Source organism: Mytilus edulis, chromosome 10 (genome assembly GCF_963676685.1).
Source record: "Mytilus edulis chromosome 10, xbMytEdul2.2, whole genome shotgun sequence".
Lineage (NCBI taxonomy): Eukaryota > Metazoa > Mollusca > Bivalvia > Mytilida > Mytilidae > Mytilus > Mytilus edulis.
Genome location: NC_092353.1, coordinates 70,395,409 through 70,412,721, shown reverse-complemented (window position 1 = coordinate 70,412,721; position 17,313 = coordinate 70,395,409). Strand labels below are relative to the sequence as shown.

Here is a 17,313-nt window from a genome sequence, read left to right as displayed (position 1 = left end):
ATTATTGCATACAAATGTCTGGCATCCATCCTTCTGTCTGTCTGTCCGTCTGTCCGGCGTAAACATGTCGCACCGTAACTTTAAAACCGCTTATCCAAATTTCATTAAACTTAACAAAGTTGTTTCTTATGATGGTCAAACGATCTGTATACTTTTTGGTGTAAATAGGATTTAAATTTTTGAGTTAGGGGACTTTATATCTAAAACAGGGGGGTGTATTTTTCACATGTCGCGCTGTACCTCAAAAACGATTACTGATTATTGCTTTAAACTTCACACACTTCTTAATTATATTAATCCAAAGATCTGTATACTTTTTGGTGATGATTCACAATTTTATTTTAGAGTTATTGAGTTTTTTGTAAAAAAAAAGGGGGGGGTTCACATGTCGCGCCATATCTCATAAACGATTAACGACTTTTGCTTTATTCATGTACATCTAGTAGACCCAAAACTAACTTTTAAAGAAAAATGTTATTTTTACAAACATGACAGAAGACTGCACTAAATAAAACATATAATTCCTTTAATATACATGTAGATAACTTTTTTCAGACTATAATGGGAGATTTTGCAAAGGAGCAAAACAAATTTGTAACAGAAAAGAAAGAGAAAGCCAAGAGATCAGAAGCAGCAGTACCACCATGGGTTGGTTATAATGAAGAAGAGACAATGAAATCACAGATCATGGCCTTGTCAACAGTATGTTTTCTCCTTTTTGTACATACTTCTTTCCTTTTTTGGCATATGTCTTAGTTTCTATAGTCTGGCGACATAGGGACTCAATTAGCTAAAAGAGGGTTTGGTATGAATTTTAACAGCAGAATTTTAAATTCACACCATGAGACAGAGTGCACCTCTGGACCTGTTTAGTTGCATACATGTACAAAAAATGTAGATGTCATCTAAAAGAGATATATATATCTGAAGTACATTGTCATTCCAGCATTTTAATAGTACTGTAAATTCTGAAACTAATGCATGCATTTGTTATTGCAAATCACTGAGTACTGGTAAAAATACAAGACATAATGTGATTGGAAAAGTTTTGTGAAAGAAATTTGTTTTTATTATTGCAAACCTCATTCTGTTACATTTTCGCTTTTACTAGACTATGGCAATAATATCTGAATTTACTGACAATAAATATGTATATTGACCTTTATGAATAAAGTGTAGAAGATACCAAGGGAGAAATCAGCAGAAAAACGTCAAGGAAAATCAGACGAAATCACCATGCATATGGCCAAAAGAAGAAAAACGTCAAGGAAAATCAGATGAAATCACCATGCATATGGCCAAAAGAAGAAAAACGTCAAGGAAAATCAGATGAAATCACCATGCATATGGCCAAAAGAAGAAAAACGTCAAGGAAAATCAGATGAAATCACCATGCATATGGCCAAAAGAAGAAAAACGTCAAGGAAAATCATGAAATCACCATGCATATGGCCAAAAGAAGAAAAACGTCAAGGAAAATCAGATGAAATCACCATGCATATGGCCAAAAGAAGAAAAACGTCATGGAAAATCAGATGAAATCACCATGCATATGGCCAAAAGAAGAAAAACGTCAAGGAAAATCAGATGATATCACCATGCATATGGCCAAAAGAAGAAAAACGTCAAGGAAAATCAGATGAAATCACCATGCATATGGCCAAAGAAGAAAAACGTCAAGGAAAATCAGATGAAATCACCATGCATATGACCAAAAGAAGAAAAACATCAAGGAAAATCAGATGAAATCACCATGCATATGGCCAAAAGAAGAAAAACGTCAAGGAAAATCAGATGAAATCACCATACATATGGCCAAAAGAAGAAAAAAAATCAGTCCATGCCGGCCATAAAACACTAAAAAAAAGCATTGATTAAGAAATACAAATTGAACCCTAACAAAAAAGAGGGCAATAGTGTCAACTTGTTACTGTTAAAATTGGTTAATGAATCTTTTCAAATATGAAGACACACGAAATAGCAAATTTGCAAATATCTCTTCAGTCTTTATTCATGTTATTAAGGATAAGACTTCTGTCCAAACTATTGGTACACATTAATTCCACTTACTCTATAAAAGTCCTGACAAATAATGTTTACAGAGAACAGAGGATTTCTTTTAATTTTTCAGGACAAGAGAAATTTTGTCAGAAATCCTCCTGCTGGTGTTCAGTTCCAGTTTGAATTTGAAGCATCATACCCTGTTGCCATGGCAACCCTTCAAGAAGATTCTAATTTACAGAAAATGAGATTTGATCTTGTACCAAAACAGTAAGTTCTGTAATTTTATTACTTTCAAATATATAAAAAAGAAGATGTGGTATGACTGCCAATTAGACAACTCTCCACAAGAAGCCAAAATGACACAGAAATTAACAACAATAGGTCACTGAACGGCCATCAACAATGAGCAAAGCCCATACTGCATAGTCAGCTATAAAAGGCCCCTAAATGACAATGTAAAACAATTCAAACGAGAAAACTAACGGCCTTATTTATTTTAGGAAAATGAACGAAAAAACAAATATATTAAAAAAACATTTTCTGGAACTTTGTTCTTTTGAAGCCTGATTTGCATCCTTCCTTAGCTTTTAAACAACCTTCTCAGGGTTAAAACTCCATAGAAAAGTTGAGAATGCTGAACCTTTTTGTTTTCATCTTGTATTGAGATTGATTACATGTATCTAAAAGTAATCAACCTGACCTTGGCTGTTTTTATGCTTCAGTGATTAATGTAAGGTTTTCTTCCTACTTTATTTTAGATCTTTATTTCTAAGACTTTTAACTCTTTTTAGCTCACCTGTCCGGAAGGGACAAGGGAGCTTATGCCATCACTTGGCGTCCGTCGTCGTCCGTCGTCTGTCGTCGTAAACTATTTCAAGAATCTTCTCCTCTGAAACTACTGGGCCAAATACTTTCAAACTTTAACTGAATGTTCCTTAGGGTATCTAATTTATAAATTGTATCCGAAGTTTTGATCTATCAACAAACATGGTCGCCATTGCTAAAAATAGAACATAGGGGTCAAATGCAGTTTTTGGCTTATAACTCAAAAACCAAAGCATTTAGAGCAAATCTGACAGGGGTAATATTGTTTATCAGGTCAAGATCTATCTGCCCTGAAATTTAGATGAATCAGACAACCCGTTGTTGGGTTGCTGCCCCTGAATTGGTAATTTTAAGGAAATTTTGCTGTTTTTGGTTATTATCTTGAATATTATTATAGATAGAGATAAACTGTAAACAGGAATAATGTTCAGCAAAGTAAGATTTACAAATAAGTCAACATGACGGAAATGGTCAGTTGACCCCTTTAGGAGTTATTGCCCTTTATAGTCAATTTTTAACCATTTTTCGTAAATCTTAGTAATCTTTTAAAAAAATCTTCTCCTCTGAAACTACTGGGCCAAATACTTCCAAACTTTAACTGAATGTTCCTTATGGTAACTAGTTTATAAATTGTATCCAAAGTTATGATCTATCAACAAACATGGTCGCCATTGCTAAAAATAGAACATAGGGGTCAAATGCAGTTTTTGGCTTATAACTAAAAAACCAAAGCATTTAGAGCAAATCTGACATGGGGGAAATATTGTTTATCAGGTCAAGATCTATCTGCCCTGAAATTTTCAGATGAATCAGACAACCTGTTGTTGGGTTGCTGCCCCTGCATTGGTAATTTTAAGGAAATTTTGCTGTTTTTGGTTATTATCTTGAATATTATTATAGATAGAGATAAACTGTAAACAGGAATAATGTTCAGCAAAGTAAGATTTACAAATAAGTCAACATGACGGAAATGGTCAGTTGACCCCTTTAGGAGTTATTGCCCTTTATAGTCAATTTTTAACCATTTTTCGTAAATCTTAGTAATCTTTTAAAAAAATCTTCTCCTCTGAAACTACTGGGCCAAATACTTCCAAACTTTAACTGAATGTTCCTTATGGTAACTAGTTTATAAATTGTATCCAAAGTTATGATCTATCAACAAACATGGTCGCCATTGCTAAAAATAGAACATAGGGGTCAAATGCAGTTTTTGGCTTATAACTCAAAAACCAAAGCATTTAGAGCAAATCTGACATTGGGTAATATTGTTTATCAGGTCAAGATCTATCTGCCCTGAAATTTTCAGATGAATCAGACAACCTGTTGTTGGGTTGCTGCCCCTGCATTGGTAATTTTAAGGAAATTTTGCTGTTTTTGGTTATTATCTTGAATATTATTATAGATAGAGATAAACTGTAAACAGGAATAATGTTCAGCAAAGTAAGATTTACAAATAAGTCAACATGACGGAAATGGTCAGGTGATCCCTTTAGGAGTTATTGCCCTTTATAGTCAATTTTTAACCATTTTTCGTAAATCTTAGTAATCTTTTACAAAAATCTTCTCCTCTGAAACTACTGGGCCAAATACTTCCAAACTTTAACTGAATGTTCCTTAGGGTATCTAGTTTGAAAATTGTATCCGAAGTTGTGATCTATCAACAAACATGGTCGCCATTGTTAAAAAGGGTCAAATGCAGTTTTTGGCTTATAACTCAAAAACCAAAGCATTTAGAGCAAATCTGACATGGGATAATATTGTTTATCAGGTCAAGATCTATCTGCCCTGAAATTTTCAGGTGAATCAGACAACCTGTTGTTGGGTTACTGCCCCTGAATTGGTAATTTTAAAGAAATTTTGCTGTTTTTGGTTATTATCTTGAATATTATTATAGATAGAGATAAACTGTAAACAGCAATAATGTTCAGCAAAGTAAGATTTACAAATAAGTCAACATGATGGAAATGGTCAGTTGACCCCTTTAGGAGTTATTGCCCTTTATAGTCAATTTTTAACCATTTTTCGTAAATCTTAGTAATCTTTTACAAAAATCTTCTCCTCTGAAACTACTGGGCCAATACTTCCAAACTTTAACTGAATGTTCCTTAGGGTATTTAGTTTGTAAATTGTATCTGAAGTTATGATCTATCAACAAACATGGTCGCCATTGCTAAAAATAGAACATAGGGGTCAAATGCAGTTTTTGGCTTATAACTCAAAAACCAAAGCATCTAGAGCAAATCTGACGTTGGGTAATATTGTTTATCAGGTCAAGATCTATCTGCCCTGAAATTTTCAGATGAATGAGACAACCTGTTGTTGGGTTGCTGCCCCTGAATTGATAATTTTAAGGAAATTTTGCTGTTTTTGTTTATAATCTTGAATATAATTATAGATAGAAATAAACTGTAAACAGCAATAATGTTCAGCAAAGTAAGATCTTCAATTAAGTCAATTTGACCAAAATTGTCAATTGACCCCTTAAGGAGTTATTGCCCTTTAAAGACTTTTTTCACAATTTGTTCATCATGTTGACTTACTTTAAAAAATCTTCTCCTTTGAAACTGCTGTATCAATTTCAGCCAAACTTAGGCTAAATGAGTTTCAGAGTATCTAGTATAAATTTTATATTTTATTTCCTTGTATGTCAAGAAACATAGCTCCTATGGCTAAAATAGAACATAGGAGAAAATGATTATTTTTTTTTGGCTTTTGAAGAAAATAGGACGATCCAAAAAACATTTAAATAAATTGAAAAGCCAAAATAATCATTGATGAGAGATTTAACCAAAAGAATTAAGGTGAGCGATTCAGGCTCTTGAGAGCCTCTTGTTTTCAGTTGTATTCAATTAAGAACACATTTATTTCACCTTGTTCACTTTCTAAAGACAATTTGTCACTCCAATATTTGGACAAGTGATGGCGCCGACTTTAATATTCCTAGATTTTCTTTTGTTAATTTTCAAACATAATTGTGGGTGACAGGTAATTAATGTATTGACCTTGTAGATAAGGCAAATTTTACAACTAACATGACTATCTGTAATCAATTGCTTCAAAGTATGTTTAAAGGATTGATTGATTGTTGGTTGCTTTACGCCGTTAGCACAAAGGTAAATTTTACTTTATTTCAGAGTGAAAGAAGACATTTTCTGGAGGAATTACTTTTACAGAGTTTCACTTATCAAACAATCTACACAACTGACATCACTTGCACAAGAAACAGGTATTTATTGAAAGAAGATGCTGACTGTACTAGAGGGATTTATTTTCAATAAGGATTAAGTTGTGGAAAATATCACCATCTATTAAAAGTATAAATTTCATATTATTAATATTAGCCCTTATTATAGATATTAACTGACAGTGCTTTGTGAGCCTTTGAAGGCTGACTGATTGACTTTATACATTTTATATCAGGTTGCACTATAAATAGTCCGGCCGATCGGTGAAAAAATTGCTCAAATAATGAGGAAAGCAACAATTTTTGCATGATGGTACATTTTTGTGTACTGAGCAATATTAGCTATGGACCCACCCTCAAAATTCAATATGGCGGCTTATTTCAAGATGGCTGCCGTACGTTCTAAAATATTTTCCAGTATTGCACAAACCACAGTGGATTTGAAGCTGGGTGCACAAAAATCAACAAATTGAATGACTTGGTGTACTTAGCAAGATTTTGTTTTGATCTAATTTTGAAATACAAAATGGCTGCTATTTTCAAAATGGCCGCCTTGAAAAATAAGCAAATATTTATTATTGAGAATTGACCTGAATATAAGCATTTTATTGATGTATAGTGTCATTTGGTATCTGTCCCAGTTCTGTCCTTTCTGATTTTGCCTTGCTTGTCATTTCATACACAAAGTAGTAGCTTTCATGAAAAGCTTCAGTAGTAGCTTTCATTAAAAGCTGCACTATTTGTTGTCTTGGGTCACACATAAAAGCTGTGATTTGGGAGTTATCTGCCTTAAGATATTATTCAGTGCCTATCTTATCTCTTGGATCGCAATATTTTGCAATTTGAGACATTAAACTGTGAATTGAGAATCAGTTAAACACATATCAGTGAAATGGCAGGAATTGAGGACAACAAGGACAAGAACATTGAAATGGCAGAAACTGGACACTTGGGGATATGAAGAAACCCACAACCGAAGACGCTTTAACAGAGGACAGCTCAGAAATGACTATTAAACAATTGTACCAAGATATTTAGCAGATAGAAAATCAAATGCTCAAAGACCAGCTGAGATTTACCGCAATATAAAACAGAGCGAAGCGCGAATATATAAAATATGTGTTGGTCTCATTACGTTTCAAGTTGAACAGAAAGAGGCTATGAATATTAATAACAAACAGATGAAAGCAATATATCAGCAACTTCAGCAGTCTGAAGACAGGATAGACCACAAGGCTAGTAAAAATTGCTTGGCGGAATTGATGGTCAGACCAATAAGATATTCAATGTTGTGGTGAGACGAATGGACTAGCTGACAACAACTGAGGAAGGAGACACAGTTCTATTTAAAAGTGCACTAGGGTACCTTCCAACAACTGGCATCTGTTGTAAATGAATCAGTGGACAATCGAAATAAAGAAGTTAATATTTCTGCAATGGACACATCATCTAAGCCAAAATTTGACCTTAGCCAGTACAACGCAAGTTTACCAAAAGTACACATCAAAATCCATGCTGTGGGTCTTTCCTCAATTGTAGTTTGCATGTACCATAAACCGCACCAACTCTGTTGAAGGTGTCTTCACCTTAAGTCAAAATTCCTATGTCAGGGCCCTTGGCCCTGCATGAGACAGTTCAAATTATTTAACAACAATCTCCATTTAAGAACATACTATAAACCTCTAGTACTAATCAAGGATACTAGTAAAAGGCTTATGTGTCTTCTTCAGCACAACAACCATCTACTATGAGTCAATAATATTTGGTTCAGATCAGCACACAATTACAGAAACAATTGGCTGCAGGTGGATTCTATCAAGTTTCTCCAATGCTGAATGCAGTGCCTACGTACTTACGGTATCACCCCTGTCGATTCAATGGCAAATCCCGCATTTATCACTCCAATTATGACAACCTCGTCCTCTTCTGGAGCTCTAATATGATTCCCATAACAGCAAGTTGACTTCATTGACCGATCCAGGAAAGGGCAGAGGAAACAAAAAGAGAGAGGAGTATATACCCGATGGCAAGAAAATCTTTATGCAAGGGACCGGAGCCGAAGCCCACAGCTGCCAAAAATGCAAAAACTCAATTGAAGAGGATCCATCACTTGGGAGGGGTTCATTTACCAATTTGAACGAACTGCTGGTAGATGACAATGGGAAATCAGGAAAAATGTGTGTAGGCCCCAGATTGCCAGGCCGATGTTGGCTTTGAGTACGCTCGCATTGTAAACACAGATGATGATTCCAAGGCCTTAAAAAAGTATTCATTTGGAGCAGCGCTTCAGCAAGAAAGACGATCAAACCAAATTGGAACCAACACATTCCGTCGAGGATGTAAAGACAAAGATTCGTCAAGGCATTTTATAGAGAGGAACCCAAAAACATTCAACAAGGCGTTAAAACAATTGAAAACCTCAAAAGCAAACCAGATGGCGATATATGGATAAAAAAGTGCCAATTATGACCATCCACAAGTCTACTTTGCTGATGGCGCAGTATCACCGACCGATAAAGAAAATATGAGCAGTCCTTTGGATTAGGAATTGCATAACCTCACACAAATTGTCACAAAACTAGCTGATGTTATGCTTTCAACTAATCAGCATAACTTTGGATTGGCCGATCAATATAATCTCGGTTCTTCTGATAAAAAAATCATGGAAGATCACCAGTTCAATGGAAGATCACCTGTTCAATATAAACGTGGAAGATCTCTTGAGCAATACAATCGCGGTAAATCGGCAGATAGAAGTACACCCAAGATTAATGCCTATCAATCAGCAACACCCCCATTAAGCTAGAGATCATATAGTCCCTAAAGACAACGGTTAGCATCTCCACGGACAAACTCCAGAAATCCCGAATATTTCAGACAACGGTCACCTTCAACAGGATACGGAGCAAATCAAAGTGTAACCCCAACAATGGAGCAAAGGGTCGGGCCAGTAGGACAATTCAGATTCCAAAGTCTATGAGGCCATGAAACATCACCTTATCAAAAAATCGAACAGAGGCCCACTGCCTCGTCCAATATTGTCATCAGACGAACCATTTGAAAGAGCTTAGTAGTACGAGGTACTATACATGACCAGAATGTGATCATGATTGTGAACACTGCTACAATGATAACATTAGTAAATGAGAAATTAATTCCGGCAGAAAATGGAAGTTTGGAGAACGTAACGCTACGTGGTTTGGTTTAACAGCTTGTTATTGGGAAGATTATAAGGATCGACTCTCGACATTAATAGAGTAAACATACAATGGAATGTGTGCAAAGAGCCATTAACAGACGATGTTATACTTAGGCTAGTTATTTTGGACACACTGATCGCAGTGATAAACCTGAGTACTCCCACAATTACCATCAACAACAAAAAATAAAGTGATAAATGCGCCATTTGTTAATGGTGGAAACGAGATTTTAACTCAGCTAGTTTGCATAAAACGAACCATCACAGTTCCGCCAAATTCAAACATGACTGTTACCATTAAAACTAATAAAAGTGCTGACCAGGAGTGCATTTTAGGACCATGCTCGCTAATATGTTGCAAATTGGATACGCACGTAGTTGGAAAAGGAACTGGTTGCCCCTTAACCATTTTAAATGATGGCAATCGTCTAATCCGCCTGAAGAAAGGTACACCTATTGATTACATAGAATAATTTGACGATGTAGTGGGTACATACTATTCCACCACATTTAACCGACCTATATTAACGTCAATCGACTGTTTCAACTTATTTCATTCCAACCATTAAAACTGAAAGCGTTTAAAGAACAATTACAATAACATGCAAGATATTGATTAACATTTTGAATTTCACTATTTGTTTTTGTATATGCAGCCATATTTGCAACTTATGTGTTATAGAAATACCTAAATTATTTGTTTTATACTTAAGAATTAATTGATAACATATTCAAGAACATGAAGTTCATTTTTAAAGAATCATTACTTTAATTTCCGAAATTATATAGAATACCTTAAGGACAATCTTGACTTTTATACCGTTTTTCCGCCATCTTGAAAATGGCAGCCATATTGGATTTTTCAGAGTGGGTCCATAGCTGAAATCAAAGGGTATATAACCAAGAACTACTATGCAAAGTTTCATGCTTTCCTCATCAAGTGAGCAATTCTGCTCTATATCTGCACCAATCGGCCGGACTAAAACATGATAAATAAAATTATATATATTATCCTGGGTTAGATGATGATGTTCACAAAGGTGTAGAATTGGCCCTAAGATTTTGATGTTTTTTTTTAATCTGACTATACCTTTTACATAGATAAACTTGTGAATACTATTTAGACAAAACATACATTTGTTTGGCACCTTCTCTTCATCTTCAAATTTATAGAGCTATGACCCAAAAAATAAACATTATTTGTATTTAACGTCAATTTTAGTAAGTATTTTCATAATTTTGATTGTTTTTTGGCATAATATCTATTCCATCCATGATCCAAAAAGTTTTTATAAATGTCAGATGAATTCTATATAAAAATTGGAATCTGTTGGTTACAAACATTTTGGATTGTAGGTGGCGGGTCAAGGCTTTCTAAAACTTTTAGGTTTGTAAATTGCTGAAGATGCAACTATTCAGGGGTAGTAAAACAAAAACAAGAATATCATGTTTATTTTACAGGTTCTATGGGAAGTAGGTCTAACAGTACAGGGTCATTTAAGTCTTCAGACGAAAACCAAGAAAAAGGTATGACTAACTGTACTCCAACAATTTATATCATTTGATTGTAATTTATATCACAGTTTCCTTTGCTTTAAAATCCATGATCCCATGTTTTAGTTTGCTTTTTATTCCAGTTTAGCTACATGTACTGACAGAAGCAATAGATATATATTTACACGTGTATTACATTACATTAATTCATACAAGTTTCTGTAATTACATAACAATTTAAAAAAATTGACATCACAATTAAAAAGTGATTGTGTTTGACGTCAAAAGGTTATTAGGAGTAGATCTTCGATTAATCAGAGACAAAATTCAGGTAAATATCAAACATGTAAACACGTTTTGATATTGGACTGAAATATTATCATCAAAATTGTACTTGCAACTTATAGATGTTACATAGTGATGACATATATGTCAAGTTTGTGTGGCATTCCAGAGGATCTTCTTTTACAAGTTAAAAGCCATTACAATTTGAAAGTTTGTATAATAGGTGTACAGTGAACTTCACTTTTTGCTTTGCTGTAACACTAGATCATGAATATAGAAAACCAACTCATTTTCATGTATATTTTATTTAGCACTAAATTTTTGGTAGTCATTTTCATTGCAATTTATATTCATGATCTTTTTAATTTCTTAATATGTATGGAAAGATACAAATTTCAAGTATTTATACGATTTAAAATCATGTTATGTTGTCTTCTTGCAAAATTAGTAGGTTTACAGTATATTGATTTTTTTTGTATATGTTGTTTTGTAGTAGTGAGTCAATGATTGCTAATGTATTGATAAAGGAAAATATGACTCATGGTCATCTTCTTTGATGTTGACATAAGTGCCAATTAACATTGTATTGTATGGTCTGGTTGTTGTCTCTTTGACACATTCCCCATTTCAATTCTTAATTTTATCTCTTCTTTTTTTGTAACAGAATCAACACCTCCACAGGCAATCCAACAGAAATCTAAAGTAGAAGATGACATTCCTTGTAGTCCCGCAGAGAATGAGTTTGTTAGTGATACATTCCAAGCTGATGCTCTCAATGATGAAGATTTGAAAAAAGAAATGCAACAACTCCATGTAGAAGATGACAAAAAGGGAGGTAATACACATCTGCCTTAAAATTAAGAAAATGAGGTTTATTTACCAGTCTGCACCATTTGCCATTTGTCCGATGCCCTAGACTTGTTAAATTATATTCCAACGATTTGCAAAACTATGTTTAGACTTAAGAAAAATGTTTGAATATTGGTCCTCGAACTAGTAGTAAGAAAAGATTTACACTTGACAAAAAAAAACAATTTAAAATTTTATGACCTGGTCTGTGAAACATGCAAAAAGAGACTGCATTCCTTATATCTATGAAAATAAGAAGATGTAGTATAATTGTCAATGAGACAACTCTCTCCAGAGACCAAATGACTTAGAAGTTTACTTTCATTTTATTTAGACTATTCTCTTTCAAAGTGTAGGCATTTGGTCCAAAATTAAAAAGTTCATATAATCATTACATTTAATCAAATATTTTTTGGAAAAAGATGACATACTAAAAATAGATTACCAGATTATGGCTAGGAGTCTAATGTTAACATGGTTAAAGTAATTTTGTCTGATTCAAATGTTGTGAAGAGAAATTTAAGACGAGAAGAAAGTATATCTTTCTTACCTCTATAAGTAAAACAATCAGAATGACAAAGGTAGACAACTCTACATAAAGAAATTGTTTACCTGAACCAGTAAATAAAAGTAACTTATATTAGTATTTACCTCTGACTGTATCATATGTATTATCTAATATGTGTAAACATATTAAGATTGAGTACCAATAGTTACTGTGAAAGCCACTTCAAAATTAATTAGTTTGCCTTCTTTGTAAAAGTTTAATTGAAAATGTGCCCATGATTTACAATTATTCACCAGAGGTTAATGAAGTTAATGTCAGCAATTATAGGACATTGTATGGTCTTCAACAATGAGAAAGTGCAATAATGTATGGTCAGCTATTAAGAGTCCAAACATGAAAAAATGAAACAATTGAAAAAAAAATGATGGCTTTATTCATAAGAAAACAAATTTTGAAAACAAATATTAAAGATTTGAACCAACATCTACCCACTGAGCTACAATCCCCTGACATTATTACTTGTAAAACTGATAAAGAGTATATGACTGCAAAAAAATTGTGAAATCAATAATGAAATTTTGAAGGTAATTTTTTATTAACAACCTGATGCTGTTGCAATTTTAGAACTTTTTTGTCCTAAATGCTATTTATTGTTATCAACATCGTACTTTATTTGGTCTTTTTGAATTTTAATTCAAGTGTCACTGACGAGTCTTTTGTAGACAAAATGCGCGTCTGGCGTAAATATAAAATTTCAATCCTGGTATCTATGATAAGTTTATTTCACTTAAATGCAATAACTTCTGTGTTTACAGTAATACATTGTGTGATAAATTTATTTTGTTTAGATGACAATGAATGGGAAAATGAACTACAGGCTGAATTGAAAGAATATGAAATGGTGGGCCAAGAAGGAGAAATATTAGATGATGAACTAGAAAATGAAATCCTGCAAGAAATTGAAAATGAAACCAATAACATGTAAAACATAGACTAAATCTTGATATCATATCGGGGAGCTTATTTTCATCACATGGAAATTTGTATCTTCATAATGGGGCAATTCATGCTGAACTTCATGCTCATTCATATGTTGTGATAAAGGAACTTGTGATATGTTTAAAACAAAGACCTGAAAATGAATAGGCAAATTGCACTGAAAAATTATTTTCCCCTAAATCCAACATCTAATTCCAACTGATTGGTCATATAGGTTTGGGCAAGAAATTTATTAGATTATATATTTTCTGATTTCCAACATTTGGTTAGTTCCAATCTTAAGAAATACCAAAAAAAATAATTTGTGAATGGTCATCAGGTTAATTTAGTGTCTTATAATTTTGTATATCGCTGTAATATTGAAAATGTATACTTAATTTCATATGATTTCATCTCATGGTGGAGAAATTTAACTACTATATATGTATGTTAATGTATATGCTGTATATGTAAATCAGTAATGCTAGTAATTCATTTGGCTAAAGGAAATGATCTTTAACATATCATATATTAATGTTTATGATTTGACAAAAAAAAACCATTATAAGACAGTGGGGTTTTTGTAAAGATTCATGCATTTTAATCTATCAACTTAAAAGTGATGAGATTTGTACAAAAGTTCATATTTTCAACTTATCTGTTAGCGATATGGGATATGTAAACCGTGGTATAGAATTTTGTTTCTTGTTTTTTCTATGTTTTTGTATTTTGTATAAACGAGTTAAACAATTGGGCTGGATATTTGTTGTAAAATGAAAACAACTAATAACTGAAACCTATAGGAGCTGTTGCATTGAAAGACATCTTTATGCCAATTTATTCTTTTTATTTTTAAAAGAAAATTTAATTAAAAAAACAGAATAAATCTTATTAATGTATGGTAGGTGCTATCTGATGAGTTAGTCAGTCAGTCTCAATGTGACATTGACATTTTCACATGCACAGTAAGGGCTATTCCATTTAAATGTATATGTGGGAGGGTAGGTAGGGAAGTTTAATTTTTAATTGTGGGTCATGGGTCTTTTTTTCAGTATGCATCTATTACCATTATGCCAAATTATTAAAAAATGGTTCTTAGTTGTAGGGATATTTAGAAGTCCTTTCCTAACCTCTCACACACTTGTTAACGGTACAGCCCTAATGTCATGAATGTGATCTATGTCTCCTATCCTCTCACACCCTTGTTAACGGTACAGCCCTAATGTCATGAATGTGATCTATGTCTCCTATCCTCTCACACACTTGTTAACGGTACAGCCCTAATGTCATGAATGTGATCTATGTCTCCTATCCTCTCACACACTTGTTAATGGTACAGCCCTAATGTCATGAATGTGATCTATGTCAATCCAATTTCTATGTTTCTTTATATTATTGAGATTTTAATGTATAATTTTTTTTTCCTTTACAACTTGAAACCTTATAAAGTTAAAAAATTATCTGCTAAACATATGTAGATGCATTTGATAAGTAAGAAGTAAGTAAAGCATTTTGCATTGGATTGCCTAGTACACTCATCTATTTTTCTGTTTCGGTATTTAGTAGGTTCCTATAAATTCATCTAATTAACGATTTCAAAATTTGTTAAGGCTGTGGGTAATTTGATTCTTAGAACAGGAAAATGAAAATAACTTTCATATATATTGGTTGGACATCTACTATTTAGGACAATGTAAACCAATTACAATGGTTCAGTCTATGCATTTGAAAAAATTACCCAGAATGCATTACATTTTGATTTGATGTTGTCTTCCTATTAATCTGATTTTATTTGTGTTTTTACTGATTTTTGCTGTTCATAGTTGTCTCTGGGGCTTTTTACAGAATGACTTTCTGTAAGGTCCTTGCTCAACATTGATATAGTTGTTTCTTTTCTTGCTTGTTTGACTGTGTGGGGAATATTCTCATTATTGGCAGTCAAACCACTACTTCTTATTTTATATTCTGTAATTTATGGATAACTGCTAACAAGCATTTATTCTTATTTTATTTAGTTGTCATTGATGTCCAAAAATGTAACTGACTCCAAGTCTAGTAATTTTGTTTGTCTATAAAGTCAACTTGTTATAAAACGTCAAGAAATTACTGACACAACAGGTTTAATTTTTTTAACCATTACCTGTGTGATATTTTTTTATTTTAGTGATCATAGAAAAATCATTATATTGTACTGCCATTATTTACTCTTCTGTTTTAGATAGTGCTGTTCTGTTTGGTATTTTGGTAGATGTGATACGAAACATGTACTAGTTATGTATAAAATTATGTTATGCAATTGTTTGTTGAATTTGATGTAGATTTAGTTATTGCTATTATATCTTGTTAAATTTTGTATAATTCGGTTTGATTTATTATTATTTTTATACACCTAATGTGCATATTGATGTGTGTGTATTTATAGATATATTGTTGTCTTAATATTTTTTGGGAGGGGAAACTCAAGAAAGACCCTTTTAGCCAAACAATTTTGTGTTTGTAGTGCATTTTTCCTGATTTTTGATTGCTGATCCCTCTTTATATTTTCAGAGTGACTCGAGTCCCATCTCCTTTTTGAAAGTCTTGGGTCCGCAAATGCTATTTGCCTCTTGATTCATTGTAAGCATGTTGTGTCTTAACTTAAAAAGGCACGTTGTAATACCTGATAACTTTTTATTATGTTGTAGCATGTTTCTACTGAAACAAAACAGCTTATTCTTTTGTATAAAGAAGAACAGTTCCACTTCTTATGCAATTGCTATGACAGTTGTCTGTTTATTTAAAAAATGTGATGAAATGTAAATTTCTACTCAAAATTAGATGCATTTCTTTAGTATTGGTTAGAAATTGTACCTTCATTAAGTAATCAACTCTTTCTTTTTGAGGGGCTTACAGGTTAGCTTAAGGGATAATGAAAGATATTGTGTATGTACTGTTTTGTCAATTTCACTATTAACTGTTTGTGGTATTGTTAATGAAATTTTTCAGAAAGTTTTGTACTAACAATAAACAGAAACATGTTAAATGGGACTTTAACTCACTCCGAATCATATATATTGATCCCTATAATGGCTGAATATAGCTTATTAATAGTGGTTACATATATGATGTCTCATTATGAAATAATTTCCAGGCTTATATATAAGAGTAGGTTAATACTATATACAATATGTATATTGATATTATTTAAATATGAAATGTTAAAACTCTGTAGTATTCACAAATCACCTTATGATGTAGTGAAATGAATTTAATTATGTGTAAATATATAAATAAAGAATACAACAAAGTATATGACTTGAGTTTTACATCCCCTGCTATTAGAAAGAATTGGAGAATCCTGCATCAACATCATTGAAAAAATGGCTAAAATGGCCGTATTTTCACCTCAAAATTTACTATGAGTACAGGCAAACCTGTGCATCTGAAAACGTTTTAAGGCATAGCATGCCCTAGATAAATAAAATTCAAATGCATTGTATGATTTAGAAAATTCATAACTTAACTGGATTTTGCCGTACACTTTTTTTTCGTCCCTGCAGAAGATGATAAAATTAACAAACAGTTGAGTTTACCTTGATATGGTCCACTCAGGTACACAGTTTAAATAACCAATTATTGGCATGTATCTATTGTCCATCTAATGTCAATGTCAATCAATACTGCTCACTTCAATTATTACCTGTGGCGAAGTTCTCAAACCTGTTTCCCAACTTAGTTTATTTTGGCACCTTCTGGAGGAATGAAAAAAGTGCACGGCAAAATCCTGGTAAGTTTTTATTTTTCTAAAACATAAAACATATTTGAAATTATTTTATCTAGGGCATGCTATGCCTGAAATTTTTTACAGATGCGCAGGTTTGTCTGTACTCAGAGTAAATTTTGAGGTGAAAATACGGCCATTTTAGCCATAGGGTCCACATGAACCTTAAATTTGATATTGATTAAAGTTGACATTCTAATAACTTGCCAAAGGTTTGATTGATTTAA

At 32.8% G+C, this 17,313-nt stretch overlaps 1 protein-coding gene across 3 annotated transcripts in view; it reads left to right on the top strand.

Moving 5' to 3' along the window:
• LOC139491783 (synapse-associated protein 1-like) overlaps positions 1-17,313 on the top strand; it is a 37,454-nt gene that overhangs the window by 5,614 nt on the left and 14,527 nt on the right. The window contains exons 3-8 of one of the 3 annotated variants that reach the window (XM_071279641.1): positions 556-702; positions 2,132-2,271; positions 5,964-6,055; positions 10,674-10,739; positions 11,656-11,826; positions 13,197-16,615. In XM_071279641.1, the coding sequence (XP_071135742.1) occupies positions 556-702; positions 2,132-2,271; positions 5,964-6,055; positions 10,674-10,739; positions 11,656-11,826; positions 13,197-13,333 (753 nt within the window). In that variant the 3' untranslated portion in view covers positions 13,334-16,615. Of the gene's footprint in view, positions 1-555; positions 703-2,131; positions 2,272-5,963; positions 6,056-10,673; positions 10,740-11,655; positions 11,827-13,196; positions 16,616-17,313 lie in introns of those variants that run through there. The other 2 variants (XM_071279642.1, XM_071279643.1) reach the window with 2 other exon arrangements.